The sequence below is a fragment of the Petaurus breviceps genome, unplaced genomic scaffold (assembly GCF_028583685.1).
Source record: "Petaurus breviceps papuanus isolate PSGF00001 unplaced genomic scaffold, PetGlider_PUasm1.0 90537, whole genome shotgun sequence".
Taxonomy (NCBI): Eukaryota; Metazoa; Chordata; class Mammalia; order Diprotodontia; family Petauridae; genus Petaurus; species Petaurus breviceps.
In genome coordinates, this window is record NW_027187271.1 from 2,109,720 (window position 1) to 2,130,356 (window position 20,637).

The 20,637-nt window shown below is 40.6% G+C and overlaps 1 protein-coding gene and 2 non-coding genes across 3 annotated transcripts; all 3 read left to right on the forward strand.

The window, feature by feature from the left end:
• Positions 1 to 5,791: 5,791 nt before the first annotated feature.
• Positions 5,792 to 17,827, forward strand: RACK1 (receptor for activated C kinase 1). The gene is made up of 8 exons (XM_069063311.1): positions 5,792 to 6,038; positions 9,888 to 10,059; positions 10,995 to 11,142; positions 11,835 to 11,930; positions 15,808 to 15,918; positions 16,338 to 16,478; positions 17,021 to 17,131; positions 17,704 to 17,827. The coding sequence occupies exons 1-8, from the start codon at positions 5,930 to 5,932 to the stop codon at positions 17,767 to 17,769; spliced, it is 954 nt and encodes a 317-aa protein (XP_068919412.1). The 5' UTR covers positions 5,792 to 5,929; the 3' UTR covers positions 17,770 to 17,827.
• LOC138142262 (small nucleolar RNA SNORD95) lies at positions 7,754 to 7,822 on the forward strand. Its single transcript, XR_011163388.1, has one exon. It is a non-coding gene; the product is annotated as a small nucleolar RNA SNORD95 (small nucleolar RNA).
• On the forward strand, positions 16,547 to 16,615 carry LOC138142261 (small nucleolar RNA SNORD95). Its single transcript, XR_011163387.1, has one exon. It is a non-coding gene; the product is annotated as a small nucleolar RNA SNORD95 (small nucleolar RNA).
• Positions 17,828 to 20,637: the final 2,810 nt, after the last annotated feature.

A 20,637-nucleotide genomic window follows, 5' to 3' on the forward strand; every position in this document is an offset into this window, starting at 1 on the left:
CTCTTATATGACTCCACAGTAGCTCAAGGAACCTACCAACATTATGGTGACAGTAATTCCTGTTTAGATATAAACCCCTGTGTATAAATTTGAATGAATTATTGTTGTCTTCCCTCTCAAAAATATTCTTGGTCTGAGAGTCAAATGTGAGTAATAGGCAAGGAACACAATTTGTGTAAGCCAAACAAGTTAAATCCAAACCACTTTGACTAGCATATTGCAGATTAGGCTGTTCTGGGTTTGTGTGCTCAGCAAGGGGAGCCAGGCACTCACAAATCTGATCCAATGAGTAATTAAAGTAAGGTAGGAATGACTACTGGGTAGCCTTACACTAATATACTGTTGGTGGAACCTTGAATCTGTCCAATGATTCTGGAAAACAATTTAGACTTAGGCAAGAAAAATGACTAAATAGGTCAAATCCATTCAGTCATCAATCTACTACCAAGCATGTACCCCAAAGACAGAAATTAAAGTCACACATTATCCTAAAATATTTGTAGTGAGATTTTTTATGATAGCCAAAAACTGGAAAGAAAAATAGATGTTCATATATTGGAAAGTGGCCAAACAAATTATGGCATAAGAATATAATGTGATCCTATTATACTTTGAGGTATGAGAAATATGAGGAATTCAGAGAAACATTGAAAGACTGGTATGAGTCGATACAAAGCACAGAAAGTAGAAAGAGAACTATATACAATTACTATAGTAAAACAATTGAAAACTACACTAAAAGGCTGCTGAAATCAGAATAAAGACAATGCATTGGGTCCAGAGGCAGCTAGGTGGTTCAATGGATAGTACTACCGTGTTTCCCCGATAATAAGACCTATCCCGAAAATAAGCCCTACCCTTATTGTGTAAGATTCCTCTAAAATAAGCCCTCCCCCGAAAATAAGCCCTATTGAGATTGCTACTGTAGTGAAGGTGATCCCCTGCACTACACGCTACATTAAGGTACCCTCTGCATACACTGTCCCCCCCCTCCCGTGAAACGCACGCCGCGCTCCGAGCTGCATCCAATCAGAGCTGCAGCAGTGAGCGCGTCATCCTGTTCTTTATTGAATTCATTATTGAATAAAGGTACATTTTTTTGTTCACATTTACCTGTTTATTAAAATTGCTGTCAATGTTCATTAGAATAAGCCCTCCCCTGAAAATAAGCCCTCTGGTGTTTTTCTGTCCAAAAAAAATAATAAGACAGTGTCTTCTTATCGGGGAAACACGGTATGTCTGGAGTCAGGAAGACTTGAGCTCAAATTTAGACACTTACCAAATTCAGACACTTACTAGCTGTATGCCCCAGGGCAAGTCACTTAAGCTTTATTTGCCTTATTCTACTGGAGAGGGAAATTGCAAACCTCTCCAATATCTTTGCCAAGAAAACCCCATGGACAGTATGGTCCATCCGGTCACAAAAAGTCTGAGACAACCAAACAAAAACATGGGCTAACCACTCTACTGGTATTACCTTTTTGGGAAGTCAGTTGGTGCAGGGCATAGAGTGCTGGGCCTAGAGTCAGGAAGACTCATTTTCCTGAGTTCAAATCTGTCCTCAGATACTTCCTAGCTGTGTGATCCTGGGCAAGTCACTTAACCCTGTTTACCTCTCTTCATCTGTAGAATAAGCTGAAGAAGGAAATGGCAAACCACTCCAGTATCTTTGCTAAGAAAACTTTAAATGGGAAGTCATAAAGAGTCAGACATGACTGAAATAACTGAACAAACCAGAGGACAGGAGATAAAACATATCTCCTAACTCTTGTTAGAAAAGTATATGATAGGGGACAGCTAGGTGGCACAATGAGTAAAGCGCTGGCCCTGGAGTCAGGAGGACCTGATTGGGTTCTGGCCTCAGACGCTTAACACCCACACAAAAAATACTAGCTGTGTAACCTTGGGCAAGTTACTTAACCCCAATTGCCCTGTAAAAAGGCAAAAAAAAAAGTATATGATGGGGTGGTTAGGTGGTATAATGAAAGCACTGGACCTGGAATCAGGAGGACCTGAGTCCAAATATGACCTCAGATACTTAACACAAGAAACTAGCCATGTGACCTTGGGCAAGTCACTTAACCCCAATTGCCCTACCTTCCCCCCTCCAAAAAGCAAAAAAGAAAAGTATATGAGTATGTTGCACACACTGAAAGATACTGATGACGTTGCTGCTTTTATTTGTGACAAGGGAGGCTTGGTTCTTATGTTGGGCTCATATTGAAATATGTCTGGTATAAAAAATGAAAGAAAACAATAATTTAAAAATAGATATTATGTAAAAGGAGCACCTTTCCCAGGGTTCCAAAAGAAATCCTGACTCTACCTCCACTCAACAGAAATTTACATTTATTTACGATTTATAAAATACTCCCCTCACAGAAACATTTGAAACACAAAGGTAACTATTATTATTTTTCACATTTTACAAATGAGAAAACTGAGGTTCAGAGGATCATCACACTATTAAGCATTAGAGCCAGAATTTGTTTAGAGCTAGGGTTTTTTTTTTTAAATTTCAAAATAACCCTTTATACTGCAGAATATCTTTTAATAAAAGTTTATTAATATTAAATAATTAATTAATGAAGAAGTTGAAGAATTATGAATTCAAAGTGTTAGAATAGTATCAGTGTAGCACATATAGACTCTCACAATTAGTCTCTCCAAAACCCCTAATCTTGAGGGCAGGCTAGGTCCTAGGGGGAAATCTACTAACTACATTTCCCCTCAAGATTCCAGGCATAGTGGGTTCATTTTCTTTTCTTTTTTTTTTTTGGAGGGGGGAAGGCAGGGCAATTGGGGGTGACTTACCCAAGGTCACACAGCTAGTTTTTTGTGTTAAGCATCGTCTGAGGCCAGATTTGAATTCAGGTCCTCCTGACTCCAGGGCCAGTGCTCTACTCACTGTGCCACCTAGCAGCCCCGTGGGTTCATTTTCTAATGTTCATGAGCCTCATGCTCAATAGTTGATATCATTAGCAGACTTAATTAGTTTTTAGAAATAGTTATTTACTGTGGTTGTATTACTGTGGTTCCCCCAAATCTGACACACTTCCATCAGTATATAGGAGAATGGGCTCAACCTTAGGAAGTATATTTGGTAAAGGGGGTAACTCATTGTTCTTGGAAATCCTTTTTTCTGGAGCTGTCAAGATGGTCCCCTCATATGGTATAGTTTTTCTACTGAGCTCTTCGTAGAACCTTAAATTTGTTTTACTTCATTGCATCCAGGTTGTCTCATCTTCTAATGCAGACACTACTATCAGCCATTGTTGTCCTGGTGACACTATTAGGATAGCAATGGAAAAGTCCCAATCCTCTGGTCCTCCAAAATTTAAGACTTTCTGTCTGGCTAAGTGAGCGGGAAGCCTCAAGCTCAGGCTCTACTCCTTCCCCCGGTTAATTCCTTCTCAGGGGCTTAGCTGGAACTGCTCTCTTCTAGCTTACCACTCATTCAGATCTCTGGGTTCTGAAACGATCTGCTCTTCTATTGACTTGAAGTCAAGAAACAAAATTTCCTTAACCAATCTGAACATACTTCCTTTACAACCCCAGCTCATCCAGTGACTTTGAAGTCATGAGATAACATTTATAAAGCACTTAGTACAATTCTTGGCACATAGTAGGTGCTTAATTATTGATGATATATGAATTATTTCATTCCTTTCTTCCATCTAAATTGATCAAAGCTTTTAAAAAAAATTTTTTTTGCACTTAGTCTAAAGGGTTCCCTCTCAGGGCATATTGACAGTTAAAGTGGGATAAGGTGATCCGTGATTGATTGACTTAAGGAAGATGTCCACGCCTTGTTCTCAGCTGGTTCACACCTCTGGTTGACTGGTTCAGTGTAGAAGTAGTCTTGTGTGTATATCCTTTGACCCAGCAATACCACTTCTAGGCCTATATCCCAAAGAGATCATACAAATGGGAAAGGGACCCACATGTACAAAAATATTTATAGCAACTCTTTTTTTATGGTGGCGAAGAATTGGAAATTGAGAGGATGCCCATCAGTTGGGGCATGACTGAACAAGTTGTGGTATATGAATGTAATGGAATGCTATTGTTCCATAAGAAATGATAAGCAGGCAGACTTCAGAAAAACCTGGAAAGACTTGAATGAACTAATGCTGAGTGAAGTGATCAGAACCAGAAGAGCACTGTACACAGTAACAGCAACATTGAATGATGACTAACTTTGATAGACTTATCTCTTCTTAGCAATGCAAGGATCTAAGTCAACTCCAAAAGACTCATGATGGAAAATGCTGTTCATATCCAGAAATAAAACAAAACTATGGAGTCTGAATATAGATCAAAGCATATTATTTGCTCTCTCTCTTTTTTTTGCTTCTTCTTTCTCATGGCTTCTCCATGGTTCTAATTCTTCTTTACAACACGACTAATGTGAAAATAGGTTTAATATGAATGTATATGTAGAGCCTATATCAAATTACATGCTGCCTTGGGGTGGATAGACAGGAGAGATGGGGAGAAAATTAGGAACTCAAAATCTTATGGAAGTGAATGTTGAAAACTAAAAATAAATAAATTTTTAAAAAAGAAGTGCAATAATTCTATAATTCTTGAGAAAGGAATATGGGAGGCCCTTCTCACATCAGCATGAATGCTGAGATACAAATGGATAGCAGGTATTTTTCCTTTAGTCCAGAAGAAAATATATTAAACTAAGTTTCTTCACCTGCTTCTTGTTGACTTCGTCTGTAAAATGGAGATGATAATATTTAAACTCTTTAGTTTAGAGGGTACTGCAGCATACTGGATATATATGTTATCTTGTAGGGCATGTTCACAGAAGACTAGTATATTTTGTGTGATGGCTGCTAAAACCTTTTCAGGGCTGCTTTCCACCTTTGGTGTCCACTTGACCCACCCAATTCAGAGAAATTTGTAAAGTATGAACGGATGCAGTGATGCAAGCCTATCCTGGAGAACACTGCATAAAATGAGAGAAACAACATTGGAACAAGTTGTTTCTCTTCTATTTCTAATCGGGGAGTGGGAGGGCAAAGAAAGGGTTTAACAATGTTGGTGATACACTTGTAACTCAAAAAGGACCACTGTAACATTTTAAAAAAGCATATACATTAAAAAATTTTAAACTTAAAAGCAGAAGGAAGCTCAGAAGGAAGCAGAGAAAAAACAGTAGTATTGAAAGTAAAGCACTGACTTTATTATATGCTTTTTAAAAAAGGAAGCAATTCTAAAGATTCAGTTTCATTACAATCCTCCTTATTTTTCTATTTTGTATAAAAATGCTCCTATTTTGGGGGGAGGTGCCTACACAGTTCACCAAGGGGAAGGGTTGGTGGCACTGAACCGAAGAAGCCGCTACCCTGGGAGAAAACTCCCGATTCTGCAAGCGACACTTTCAGCCTCTGCCAACCTTCAATCACAACGTGTGGAGCTTGTTTTACGTAGCGAAGCGGGGCAAAGACGCGTCCCCATGTCCACCCCCCGTACAATTTTCGCTTCTGTCTCCGCTCACGACCTAACACGCTTTCATGGCTCTCCGGTTTTACAACCGAAGGATCTAGTAAAAAAGCAAAGAACATACTGGTGTAAGTAACAAAAACATGAAATACTGGAATACGGCTACGACGTTCCACAGGGCCCGGGAAGAGGACGTCACGACGCACGTTCGTTTTGCCCTCCCTCCCCCCCGACGTCCACCCCTTTCCCTTATTGGCTGTGGACAACACCTCCGCCATTTCGTACGGAAACGTGTTACGTGAGGACGCCATTTTGAACGTGATCCGGGAAGTTAGGGTATATCCGATTCCGGCCGGAAGCTGCTCTCTCTTTTCTTGCTGGGCGGCTGGTGTGAAGTAGGGCCGGCTGGTCTCTCTCCGTGCAATCTGGATCCATCCTTCTTCTTGGAGCGATCCAACGAAGTCTCGTCATCATGACTGAACAGATGACCCTTCGGGGTACCCTTAAAGGCCACAATGGCTGGGTGACCCAGATCGCCACGACTCCCCAGTTCCCCGACATGATCCTATCAGCCTCCCGAGGTACCGCGCTCGGATCACGCCTGCCAGGGGCGGGTGGAAGGTGATGGTGGTAGGGGATTGTAGGAGGAACGCCCGCTTCTGCCAGAGGAATGGAAGGCAGGATCAGAGTGCTGGAGGAATGAGAACGTTCGTACCGGGAGCGGACCCCGCAGAGGCTCCAGCTTGGTGGGTGGGGGGGGACCGGCTACTTTGGGAAAATTGGAGAGAGCTCTTTTTGTCTGTTGGGGCAGACACGGGCCGAGTAAAACTACTAATCCGGTGCGGACCCAGACTGTCCTTTCTGTATCAGAAATAGGGAGTTGGGGGAGGGGCGCATAACAGTGTCACTACTGTCCGGGGTCGGGGAGGGGGTAGTTGTTGAAGGCTCCCAAGACTCCTTAGTGGACTGCTGTCTTGCAAGCTGTTTGCAGGGGCAGCTAGGTGGCGCAGTGGATGGACTGACCTCAGAACCTTACTTAGCTGGTTGACCCTGGGCAGGTCACTTAACTCCTATTGCCTCAAAAAAAGAAAAAGTTAGTGGCGCCCCCGTGTTGGGGACGTAGAGGGGATGGTATTCACATTCTTAGTGAAGGAAGAGAGACTTGAAGTGGCCCCTTTTTCGGGATGTCCGAGCTTAGTACCCTGCTCTGAGGACCTGCTTTTTTTCCTTTTAATCCCTGTGGCCAGCGCCCCATTTTATGAGCTTGGACCCCAGCTTTGGCGCCCACCCCTCACCACACACTCCTTTCCAAGGACAATGACCTGACAAAGACAAGGACCACTGAATGGAACCTGTGAGTCCTGGTTATTGGATTCTCTTTATTCTAGAGATCTTTGGATTTTTCATCTTAATCCCCCAGATCCCCCATAGCCTGAGCCTTAGATTCACATTGAATTGGGACTAGGAAGGAAGGCATAGGCATACCTGCTGTGTGCCAGGAACTATGCTAACTAAGCTTGTTTGATCCTCACTAAAATGCAGTCCGGGCCTTTATTATCCCCGTTTTGTAGTTGAGGAAACTGAGGCAAACTGAGGTTCAGTGATTTGCCTGGAGTCATACAGCTACTAAAAGTGAGACATTTGAATTCAGGTCTTCCAGGCTCTCCAGCCCAGTGATTGCTGGATTCTTCATACTTGCTTGGAGTTGCTATGGAAAGAGTGTTGGTTTTGAGAGTAAGAACTTGGGTTCAGATTCTGACTCTGACCCTTACTGTGTGATGTTGGGCCAAGGATGTTTTTCCTCTCCTTGCCTCTTTATCTTTTAAGTAATCGTTCTAGATGTTATTTAAGGTTTTTTCCAGCTTTTTCACTGAGATGTGTAGGCCCTAGTGCTTCAGAATGCTGTTTCAAGTCCTATTAATTGGGATTCCAACATAGACCACCACGAGGAAGGTTTTTTTCCCGATTTTTAATGCTATTGCCTAATTTTTGCGCATTTATTCCTGTTTTCATTTATCTGTATGACTGACTTTTCACGATATATAACTTGATTGAAGAATCAGATGGAGGATTGTTGTCATCTTTATGTATCTAGGACCTAGAACACAGTGGGCACACTTGTTAAGTGTTTTTGGAATTTTACTAGGGAGAAGAGTTTAAGAGTCTGGTGTAAAAGAGATTTGTAGAGGAGAAACAGCAAATAAGTTTAGACATGAGGAAGACCTTAGGGGAAAAAAGGAATGGGAGAAGAGAAGAGGAGGTTGTCTCCTCCCCAGGGAAGTTTTCTGGGGCCAGAAAAGCAATGATGATTTTCTAACATGCCATCTGATTGCCTGTGCTGAATACAGAGGCTGTTTCTGAGCTTCAGTCTTGTCCTTTGGGTCTTTCTGGTCCTGGTGAACTAACTTTTCATTCAGCTAGTTTTTATTAAGCATCTCCTGTGTGCAAGGCACTTTTCTGAGTTTTGGCTAGGTCTAAAAGGAAGGGGTTGGATAGTTCTGCCTGCCTTAACGTTTATATAGTGATTTACATTTCCTGAAGCGCTCTTGTCACAACTGAGAAGGAGAAATTTTTCAGGTTGGGCCACGGAGGTGACTTGCTAGTAAGCAGACAATTTCAAAACCCAGTTTTGACTTCAGGTCCTGACTTACATTATGGCTGTTTCTGTATCTCAGATGCTGGCTAGCCACTTTTACTTTCGGAATATTGTGATGTATTGAAAAAAGATGCTGGATTGGAAGTGAGGAGACCTCTCTGGTTCCCATGTTAAATCCCTTTAACCTCTTTAGGTTAAGACTGAAGGAAAATTCTGCTTTTCTTATGCCTAAAACAAGAATGTTGTTGGCATGTAGCGGGATTGTTGGGGGTGCATTGTGACCAACCAAGTCTTCTCTCCAAGCTTCCCTGTTTTTTTTTTTTCCCAGTAAAATATCTGTGAAGTTCAGGGGACTGCTAGGTCTTGGTGAAGAGGTATTTGTGAATAGTTGAGATTTGAGCAAAGCCTTTATGGATGGATGAAAACATTTAGGTAAAGCTAGAGGAGATGGCCCTTAGGAAGTGAGAAAGTACAAGGAATGTTTGGGAAATAACATGGTCCAGGTTTCTGGGACATAGATTAAGGAATGTGAAACTTAGAATCCTAGAAGGAATTTGACCTTTAATTGGTTGACAGGAGGGAGGCACTGGAAATCCAGAAATAGTATAGTGTGATGAGAGCTTATAGCTGTGAGATGCAAGAGACTGGGGGGGAGGCTGATCTAAGCTTTTCATCTGAGCTATCCTCTTCAGAATGTGCCATTAACCTTTTCAACACAAAGCATTTAAATGGGTGTTGCAGTAATGGATTCAAATATTTATCTGCTACTATTATGGTAGTACTGTGAGGGGAGCTTAGAATCTACTTGGGGCTGCAGAAATAATGGAAAATACAAAGTACTATATTGAGTTGTGATCTATCACATCATTGGGGTGTTTTTCAGAGATCCACGATTTTTATTTTATTTTCAACATTCTTTATAAGATTTTTTTGAGTTCCAAATTTTTCTCTCTCCCCAAGACAACAAGCAGTCTGATATGGGTTATACATGTGCAATCATGTTAAACATTTCCACATTATGTTGTGAAAGAAGAATCAAAACAAATGGAGAAAATCCCCCAAAAGTGAAAATAGTATGCTTTAATCTGCATTCAGACTCCATAGCTCTTTCTCTGGATGTGAACAGCATTTTCCCATCATGAGTCTTATCATTTGGGTTTTAGAGAAAGAAGGCAAGTTGGGTATAGGAAGACAGCTTGAATAAAGACAATAAAAGGAAAGGGTGAACAAGAGGTTTCTTAGACCAAGCACCATGAGGGCAAGGAGAGTTTGTTCTCTACTAAAATGCTTTATAAGTATAGACTTTATGTAGCAGAAAGCATCAAACTTTAGGGATTGAGCTTAGATAAGTAGGAAGTTAGACTATCTTAAGCAGTAGGGTGACTATTTTAGAATCAAAACCTCTTCCCAGGAGGTAAACATTTCTCTGGACTTTTGTGGCACTCTGTTATTGTTTATGCCCTCTTTTGGGCTTTTATTTAACTGTTTTCTGTATGGCTGCCTTGTTTTCCCATTGATAAGTTCAGTAAAAACACCTACAATAGTGTTGGGCAGTATCCCTAACTGAATTTAATTTGGGACAGTTGATAGTAAAAGTATTAATCTAAATTTCTTCAGACTTTTGGGAAACAATTTATTCAGGTAGGTAGTAAAGATCTCTTCATTCTTCTGTATGTCTTTATTTTTTGTGTGTTAGCTTTGAAGTCTTCAGCACTGACTAGGACCCTTTGTGGTCCTGTCAGCATAAGAACTAGTGTGTGATGGGATTGAGAGGACAAAGATGAATTTAGTTTTCCTCATCTTCTTTTCTCTTTATTTGTTCCCTCCTATCCAGATAAGACCATTATCATGTGGAAGCTTACCAGAGATGAGACAAACTATGGGATCCCCCAGCGGGCCCTCAGGGGTCACTCACATTTTGTTAGTGATGTGGTCATTTCCTCTGATGGCCAGTTTGCACTCTCAGGCTCCTGGGATGGCACACTAAGACTGTGGGATCTTACAACGTAAGTACCTACTTGAATGGCTACCTCTTGGGTAGGTATTAAACCTCTAGGTCCTTAGCAAAAGATAGGTAGGATAGAAGAGGGAAGAGGTGGACTTAGAAGGTTGCTAGAATTTCATAAATACTCAGTAGCTATGTGACCCTGAGCAAGTAAGTCACTTAACCATGTTTGCCTGTTTGTCATCTATAAAATGAGTTCCAAATGAAGTCACAGAGTTGGATATAACTGAAAAGACCGAATAGTTACATAAAATTGGTGTGTGCTTGAGGTGTCCGAGTGGGATAATAGTAGTTTGAACAGGGAAAAATAGTCCTAGGGGATGTTGAATTTAAAAACCACTGCTCATTTGAATTGGAACATTAATAAGGTTAGGTAATTAGAGAAGTTTTTGTGACCTGGATCAAGCCAATGAACAAATGGCAGCCAGAATTTTTCTGAGGTTAGGAGAAAAAAATTTGTGCTGTCCCAATGATGAGAGTATGACATTGTCACCTGACCCCCCTGGGGATTGAAGACAAGTCCTGCAATTCTGATGGGACCTTTAAAACTATAGGCATAGATATTTTCCAGTATTCTCTCCAACCCCCCAACTCTTCCTTATTGCAAAGAAAATTATGTGAAACAGATAAAATGACATCAGATTATACTGTACACAAGATTTTGTACTATCTCCTCTACTTCCTTCATCCCCCAAATGCAAAAGATATTTCATTATATTGTCTGCTGGGACCAGTGTTAATCATTGGATCTAGATTTTCAGCAAGGGGTTCTAGGTTGCAAAAAGAAGGGTTCATTTCTAGGTTGCAAAAAGAAGGGTTCATTTTTCCTGGTGGGTAATAAAGAAATAAGAGGGTATATAAGAAACCCAATGCGGAAGACTGTCTTGGGAGAAAGGGAATTCTTTATATATAATAGAATACTGTCTTCCCATTTAGTGGCACTACCACCAGACGCTTTGTTGGTCACACCAAGGATGTGCTGAGTGTAGCCTTCTCTTCAGACAACCGTCAGATTGTCTCTGGTTCCCGGGATAAGACTATCAAGCTGTGGAACACCCTGGGTGTCTGTAAATACACTGTGCAGGTAAAAAGTCAGTATAGGATTCATAACTGTATAATATAAAAGATTCATATCAAAGACCTAGGGTTTATTGTACTATAATTATGCTCACTTATAAGTCCATTTTGTATGTAGTATGGTTTAACTGTATTTGTCCCTATCCCCATCCTGTTCTCCCTTCCCCCACTCCCCCAGACCCCCAAAAGAAGTATGATGTCTAGATTAGTTGTCAACCTAATATTGAGATTTTGCTAATTTTTAAAATATTAACCTGAGTGCAAATGACAGCTCCTGCTTTGAAAGCCCATCATTTAATAGGAGTGGTGGTATTTGTACACCAATAAGTGTAGATAAATAAGCCCTTTTCATACTTAAGAACTTCCTCATCTTTTGAGCAAGGAGTAGTATAAGTGGACTTCAAACTCTGAAATTCTATTCTATAAGGTATAGTGGATATTTGAGACAGACTGGTATGAGACATGAATTCAGATGAAGTAGAGTTATTGTAACTGATATAATTAGGGCCAGAATTACAGTAACCTTAAGGTTATTCCCCACTTTGGTGCATGGATGAAAAGAAGTTATTTTCTCATCCAGTCAATTATTTTGAACCAACTAGGAAATTAAGAAATGTAAGTCAACAGACCACAGCCTTAGAGTGGTGGTCAGGGAAAGGAATAATTGTGCCTAACTTTTCCCCTATGGATATCCCACAGGATGAGAGCCACTCAGAGTGGGTGTCTTGTGTCCGTTTTTCACCCAATAGCAGCAACCCCATCATTGTCTCCTGTGGCTGGGACAAGCTGGTCAAGGTGAGAATGATCGAGATTTATCTAGGTGTTGGCCTACTAATATGTATGTTCTTAACCTGTTCCTGAATTTGGCAGTTTTTCTGATAATTTAAAATTATATCACTGTCACTAACCCAAGGTCTTCACTTCCTGAAGTCACGACTAAAAACACACTTTGTTCTTTTTATATATATATGTATCACTATCAATTTGTATTTGCCTTTTTTTTCTGAATTCCTTTGTTCTTTACAACATAATAATATTCAGTTATGTTTTTATATGTTTGTTCAGTTATCTAGTCATTGGTCACCAATTTGGTATCATTTTATGGCTGCTGGAAAATATTGCTCTGAATATTTTGGTTGATAAATGAAGTTTTTTTTTTCAGATGCTTTATTAACTTCTGATTTACATCATTCATTTTTGCCAGATTTTGAGTTACAAATTTTCTCCTCATTTTTCCCCTACCCATCCCCCCCAAATAACAGTCCCAAAGGATATCCCCTCCTCCAATCTGCTTTCTCCCATATTTTCTCCCATACCCCTTTCGACTTTTCCAGTGGATCTCTATGCTCCAGTGCCAGTATATCTTATTTCCCAATTACATGTAAAATAGTATTAATAATTTTGTGTGTGCATATTTGAATATTTGATTTTAAAACTTTGAATTCCAGATTCATTCCCTTACTGGGAAGATAAGCAGTTCAGTATAGATTGTACCTGTGTGGCTAATGCAAAACAATAACATAGTAGATATATTGTAAAAAACTGACTATATTTCCCTCCCTCCTATCCCACCTCCCACTTGTTCTATTTTTTACTTTGATCCTGTCTCTTTTCAAAAGTAGGTGCTTCCAACTTCCCTCCCCCCCAGCCTGCCCTTCCTCTCATCCCCTTCCCCCCCTACTCTCCTGGAGGGTGAGATACCCTATTTAATGTGTATTTCATTCCCTCCCCAAGCCAAAGTCAATGGGAATAAGGTTGACCCATTCCCTTTTGCCTTCCTATTCTTCCCCTCCATTGTAACCATTTTCCCTTGCCTCTTTTATATGAGATAGTTTACCCCATTCTGTCTCTCCCCATCTCCTCTCACTATATTCCTCTCTTAATTTCACCTTTTAAGTATCATCCCTTCCTGTTAAATTGGTCCTGTGCCCTCTATTTATGTATACCTGTAAACATGTATACACACATTCACATATGTTCATATGCCCATATACCCTCATATAGACATGTATATATTTCTATTCCCTTCAACTACTGAGAAACATTTTCATGTTATAATTATTGTTTTTCCATGTAGGAATGTTAATAGTTCAACTTTTATAAATTCCTTATGATTTCTTTTCCCTGTTTACCTTCTCATGCTTCTCTTGCTTCTTGTATCTGAATGTCATATTTTCTGTTCAATTTTGTTTTTTTCATCAAGAATGCTTGAAAGTCCTCTATTCCACCGAATGACCATATTTTCCCCTGAAAATAGGTTTTTAATCCCAGCTCCTTTGCCCTCCGGAATATCATATTCCAAGCCCTTCAAACTCTCAGTGTAGAAGCTGCCAGATCCTGTGTTATCCAGATTGTGTTTCCATAATATTAAAATTGTTTCTTCCTGGCTGCTTGTAATATTCTCCCCTTAATCTGGGAATTCTGTAACCTGGCTATAATATTCCTAGGAACTTTCTTTTTGGGTCTTTTTTCAGGAGGTGATCAGTGGATTCTTTCAACCTCTATTTTGCCCTCTGGTTCTAAAACATCAGGGCAGTTTTCTTTGAGATGATTTCTAGGTTCTTACTTTGATCATGGCTTTCAGGTAGTCCAGTAATTTTTAAATTATCTCTCCTGGATCTATTTTCCAGGTCAGTGGTTTTTCCCATGAGATATTTCACATTGCCTTCTATTCTTTCATTTGTTTGGATCTGTTTAACAGCATCTTGATTTCTCATAGTCATTAGCTTCCATTTGCTCCAATCCAATTCTGAAGGAATGATTCTCCTCAGTGAGCTTTTGAGATTCTTTTTCCACCTGGCAAATTCGGCTTTTTAAGGCATTCTTCTCCTCACTGCCTTTTTGAGCCTCTTTTGCCATTTGAGTCAGTCTGTTTTTTAAAGTGTGATTTTCCTCAGTCAGGCTGTTGACTCTCATTTCATAATTTTCTTGTATCGTTCTCATTTTTCTTCCCAGTTTTTCCTCCACTTATCTACTTCTTAAGGTCCTCTATGGCCTGTAACCAGCTCTTTTTTCCTTTGAAGCTTTTGGTGCAGGAGTTCTGACTTCACTGTCTTCCTCCTGTTCCATGCTTTGCTCCTTTTTGTCCCCAAAATAGGAGTGTAATGTTGGAATCTTCTGTCTGCTTTGTTTCCTTTGCCTGGTCATGTCGCCCCTCAGTCACTTGACCCCTGGGCTTTTTGCCACAGTAGGACTGCCACCAGACAGGGAAGCTTTCGTCCCAAATGGGTTTTTCTCAGCTGCCAGAGGTATTAGATGGGTACCCTCTCTGAGGCCTCCACATGCTCTGGCAAGCTAGACACACACCCCAGGACCTCCACCCTAGAGTGCAATCCAGATCCAAGAAGGTTAAAGCAAGAGCGATTACTCACCAGACTGGTTGCTTGGTCCCCCTACACTCTGCAGGCTAGCGCTGGCCTGGCAGAGTCTCAGCAGTTTCTCGCCCCGGGGGCAAAAGCCTTGCACTCCCACTTACTGGGTCCCAAAGTCCAGACTGCACTGACCTCTCACTTTGTCCTTCCTATCTATGTGTTGATAAATCTGTAAATGGCCACAGCTACTGCTGATCTGGAGTCCCTCCGGCCAGTGGCTGGTCAGTCCCGCCATGGGGCTGGGCTGGGCTCCCAGAGCACTGTGCTGGCCAGTTATTGCCGGGCTGTCCTCAGCGGGAAGTTAGCTTCTCTGTGTCATTTTGTGGGTTCTGCAGCTCCAAAGTTTGTTTAGAGTCCCCTTTTTACATGGATTGGGGAAGGTGGAAGCCAGAGCAGCAGGGAGGTCCTACTTCTACTCTGCCATCTTGACTCCGCCCTGATAAATGAAGTTTTACTTTAATCTCCTGGAGATATGTGCCTAATTGTATCACTGGGTTGAAAAGGTTACAAATAATTTAGATACTTCTCTCTTATGATTGCAGCAATTTTGGGTACAAAATGGTGGAACCAGTTCTCAGTTCTACAGGGTATTAGTTGACTATTTGAACATTCCCTTTGTAACAATTTCTATTGTTTCTCATTTTGTTGGATTGGTAGATGTGAGATAAACTTTATTTTGTTTTAATCTGTGGTTGTGTTGATGATGGAGGATTTCTTTTTATGATGGGTGAAAATTTGCATATTTCATATCTTTTGACCCTTTGAGGAATAGCTTTTTCTGGGTCCTTAGGTATGTGTTAATTTCCTTTATATCTTGGATATCAGACTTGGATTTGATGCAAAAATATCAGTCTGTGACTCAGAACTAGGAAATTATCCCTAGTTTGAATGGTTCTTAGTTATTTATATATTGAACATCTAGGCAAGCTATGAAATCCGAAGAGCTGGTTAACATTTTCAACTCTGCTTTATGGTCTGAGTTATTAGCAAGTAACTTAATTCATCAGGGTGTTGGATTTTGATTATAAAAAGGGACAAATAATCTTTGTACCACTTATCACTGCTAATTATATGACTGAGATTTTGAAGAGTATAATAAGTTAGTATTAAACTAAAGGCATATTGTGTTTACCCATAAGAAAGACAGATCTATTGTAAAGTCAAGTTTCTGTTGGATTTTCATTGGTCTCTGATCATCAGCCTCAGGAAAACTGAAAAATTGTGAGTTAGCTAGAAGGATTCTATATGCAGAGCAGATTCCTCCCTCTGGAACTTATCCCTTTTCTCACTCATATACCTAGGTCTGGAACTTGGCCAACTGCAAACTGAAGACAAACCACATTGGCCACACAGGCTACCTAAACACAGTTACAGTTTCTCCTGATGGCTCTCTTTGTGCCTCTGGAGGCAAGGTATGAGAGGTGGGAGGACTTTCATCCAAAAAGCTACCCAAGAGTTAAATATAAGAAAAGTAAGTGGTAACTAAGTTTCAAGGGTACTAACCTGAAGGGGCTTCATTTATTCTTGATCATGGGAACCACTGCAGTAGAGTGGTGACTGCTGGGTTTGTAGTTAGAACCAGAATTTCAGTTATCACTAGTGACCTGAATTATTATTATTTTCTTTTTTGATACATCATTTAACCCCTTGGGACTGCTAGAAGAGTAAAGTTAATCTCGTCTTGGCTCCTTTAGTCTCTGTAGGAACAGGGAAAATGACAGAAATTGAAGAGTCACAGGCAGTTCCAGAGCAGGGTAAATGGGGACTGGAATGAAATGGGCTGATTGCGGGAAATGAACTGTTTGGTAGTATTTCTACATTCTCTTTTTAGGATGGTCAGGCCATGCTGTGGGACCTCAATGAGGGTAAGCACCTCTATACTCTGGATGGTGGTGACATAATTAATGCCCTCTGCTTCAGCCCCAATCGCTACTGGCTCTGTGCTGCCACTGGGCCTAGCATCAAGATCTGGGTAAGTGATGGGTTTCAAATTGACTAGATTTCAGAGAGATATTAGTGGAAGGGCCTAGGGGCCATGGTAGAGCTGTGATGAAACCCAACATGCCAGCTGACTAACCCTGTTGAAACCTAGAGGCTGTTTCTGAGCAATCTCCTGGCTCCCTACGGTCTGAAGTTAGAGTAGAAGAGGGTCTGGTTTATTCCCTGAACTGGTCAGGAGTGATCTTGTCATCTCTCTCTTGTCCTTTAAGGGAAAAAAAAGCTGAAATGTCTTATGGAACAGGTTAGTTGTTCCTGGAGTCTGATGCCCCCATACCTCTCTTTGTATAGTCCTTAGTATTCAGAAAGTTACTATGTCCCTATGTGCCAAGGGAGAGAGATGTTACTACTCCTGCTTCCATTGTTTAGTTATAGCCTCTGTAAATTGGGGGTAATACTGGACAAGGTTGTGAGAATCAAGTGAAATAAAAATCAAACAGGAAAAAAAATACATACACACACACTTTGTGAAGCCTTAATGCATGGTGTAATGCTGGTTGTTATTGTTTATCTTAGGACCTAGAGGGCAAAATCATTGTGGATGAGCTTAAGCAAGAAGTGATTAGCACCAGCAGCAAGGCTGAGCCTCCCCAGTGTACTTCCTTAGCCTGGTCTGCCGATGGCCAGGTAAGTGTTCATTCTGCCCTCCCTGGCAGTTAATTGTCTCAAGGAACCCTTGGACCCTTAGGTGTACTGGGAAGGAATTGTTGAAAGTAGTCACTGCCTCTGCCACTGGGCTTGGGTGAATCGTGTGGCATTGTAATTTATCCGAGAAGCAGTGTGAACAGTGCAAAAAGCACTTGGATTTGGACACTGCCTCTTTCACTTCTTAATACTTTGGGCAAGTTATTTTACATCTCAGTTCACTCTTCTGGGAAATGAAAGGGTAGATAGAATGGGCATCCTTTGTTTTGATAGGGTCTCCATTGCCTTAGCCTCCCTGTGGCTCATTTATTCAACAACCATTTATCAAGTGCTTATAGTGTGCTGGTTCCTGACTTCAGGGAGCTTCCATTCCAGTTCGGGAAATAACATGCATGTAGAAAATTGAAATACAAAACATATAAAAATTTCTAAGGGATGGCACTAGCTACTGGGATTAGGGTAGGGTCCCCGACCCAGTAAAAGGGGAGGAAAAATTGCATTTTATTTTTGGATTTATGTGTGAGTGACAAATTATATTTGTCTTCTTCCTGCAGACTCTTTTTGCTGGATACACAGACAACTTGGTACGGGTGTGGCAGGTGACCATTGGCACTCGGTAAAGGGACCCCTTAAACCATAACTCAGATTTTGAAATAAAATTGCTGCCTTTTGAAAAAACGAAGTTGTATTTTTTTTTTTTTTGATTGATCTGGTTTCTCAGCCGAGTCCCTGCTCTGAAGACACTTCTGGTACTTCCCTGTATCTCCCTGACAAGAAAAGAGGTTTTTTTAAGTCTAAAAGCTGGCAAATGACTTGAGTACAGATTCAAAAAAGATTGGGCTTACTGAGGAACACAGACTTTAATCAGCTATTTCCTGTACAGGAGCATGGCACCCTAATAGCTAGCATCCAGTGGTCCTCATCCAATCTAGTGTTAAACCTAGACTATTTTTATTCTGAATGTAACAAAATCACCATTTCTGCAGGCATTGCAGAACAGTAAAGGGATTGTGAACAAAACGCAGGCCTTTAATTTCTTGGGGAAAAATTGTATCCTTTGACTGTTGCTACTAATTAGAGGAATAGCTTTCTTGGTCATAATCAGATTTTTCAGAGGTAACTGAAGCAAAGATTTTACTTTCAATCAAAATTTCTAATTTGTAGCTTGTCATGAAATACTTTATTCATTATTTTTAGTATTCTGTATATTTACTTTGATTTGTGTACTCAGTTAATTTTTGGTCTCTAAGCTACTTTTGGTATACCAAGCCACAAAACCCAAAGGTATACCTAATCTGTCTGGGTGTCCATTTTATCATATGTAGAGGAAATAAATAACCCTTTCCACACTTAAGCTGCTTAGGGATGATTTGAGAATAAAAGTATATTAATGTGATAGCTTTGCAAGATAAATAGTAATAAGCTACTTGTGCCCTCAACTATGGTTTCAAAATAAAATTCATAGTTTTTGTTGGATTGTTACTTCTTTTCCTGATAATCAATCTCATTAAGTGATCACAGGGAGTTGGGGTTGATTATTTGGATGTTGTATAAAGACCTCCCACTAGTGATTTATCTATAAACTAACAACATCTTAGGCTGTCTAGCACCTTAACAGCCCCTTCTGGTGGTAGGCTGTCCAGCACCTTAACAGCACCTTCTGGTGGCAGTTGGGGTATGATTATGGACTGCTGTGAAGGGGACTGAGGCTAGGGAGGCTTTAATCCAAAAGGTACAGTTCACAAGTCAAGTGTACCTTTGGTAGATGGTAACTGGGGCTCAAAGGCCTCTTTATGAGGATTTAAAAGTGTTTGAACATGGGAGGCAATTGTGGTATAGTGGTAAAAAATCAGTGGAGTTGGTGTCAAGATGAGGGTTTGGAGCCCATTTCTATGACCTTGCTTTGGGAGTCCCTGGGTCACTGTCATTAGTCAAGGTTGGTGGGATTTTTTGGGGGTGGAACGGCAGTTAACAGCACCATGTAATTAATACACCCTCTAGTCCCCAGATGGGTGATAATTCTTGGACTCTTGTGTGTCACCCAGCCCCTCTTTGTAGAATCACAGGAATGACTGTTAATCTAATTTTGCAGCCTGAGATCCTCCTATACAATAGGTTCTGGACTCTTGAACTTGGAATGTAGATAAAACACATGGAGATAACTGGTAATATTGCTGATAAATATCAAAAGATTATCTTGGTACCAATATGCTTTAACATTGCTTCCTAGGGCAGGTACCTCAGGTGCCTAGCATATACAATATTTGCATTGTGGGCAAAAGGATTGGCATTTGTAATGTTAGAATGGCCAAGTAATGTGGATTTTGAAGTTATTAAAGCACACTAGATGTGAGCGTTTTGGAACATAGTACAGAGAAGCAAAGGGTGTGAGCAAAGAAATGCATCTTTTGGTATCCTGAATGCCAAGAGAAAACGAGAAAGGACCATGGCTGAGGTGTAGGCCACCTTTGGTAGCCTTAAAGGAATGGGATTTTGATCTGCAGCTCTAACGTGAATTACCCACATTGATATGATCGAGATTTACTTGAGTACTAGAAAGCAGTGTTACTCAGGGACAAAATTGAGACATGAGTAGAAACTGAATTATTTTAAAGTGGAAATAAGCATGAAGGTTCTGTGTAGGTACCTAATACGTAGGTGGGGTATGGAAAAGTTAATAGTGAGCATTTGCTTAAGATTTCTGTCCAAGATTGCCCTCTGAATGGAAAACAGACAGTCCAGCTTCCACGTAACCTAATCCTTAGTTCAAATAACTAAGATATCCATTGTGATTTCTAGTACCCCAGAACTGCAAATAATGTTAGCCAGAAATCAATGAGCAAGAAAGTTGGCCCTGTAGAGTGTGTTCCCAGCACAACCAGGGACATCTGAAGCTTGCAAAGCTTTGTGTTTGGAGGCAGCAAGAGCCAAAAGTAAAGTTTCATTAAGAAAGCCCCAATGGCTGGGACCTTGGAAATAACAGAAATTGTCAACATTAAGGCAGACTAGAAATCCCAGGCCTAGGTAGGTGTTCTTTAGTTCTTTGTTCATTAGAGACTTGAAGATACAGGTCTTGGTGAGCGTGGGGGGAGGGTGTGGCTTGATGGTAATTTTAGGTCAGCAGCCCAGAATCCAGAGTAAAACAAAGCAGGGCTTATTACTCTTAACAAGTGTGGCAGAGGATAGAGTCCCAATTCAGTAACTGAAGTTGGTAGAGATGAGTGGAGGAAAGTGTACTGCAAATTTAGATTCCCAAAAAGAACTGAGAAAGGGAACTGGATATTTGAGAAGGACTACCTAAAAGAAAGCCTTGCTTAAGGAAGCATACTTAAAACATTCAACATATTCACTACAGCAGCAGTCAAACTTAAATAGAAAGAAATACCAGTAGGCCACATTGGCTTAGAAAATTGCAAATTCTATGTTGTATTAATTAAGCATTCCTAATTTTATTTTAACCTAAAATGGGCACAATTGGGAGTTCTGCC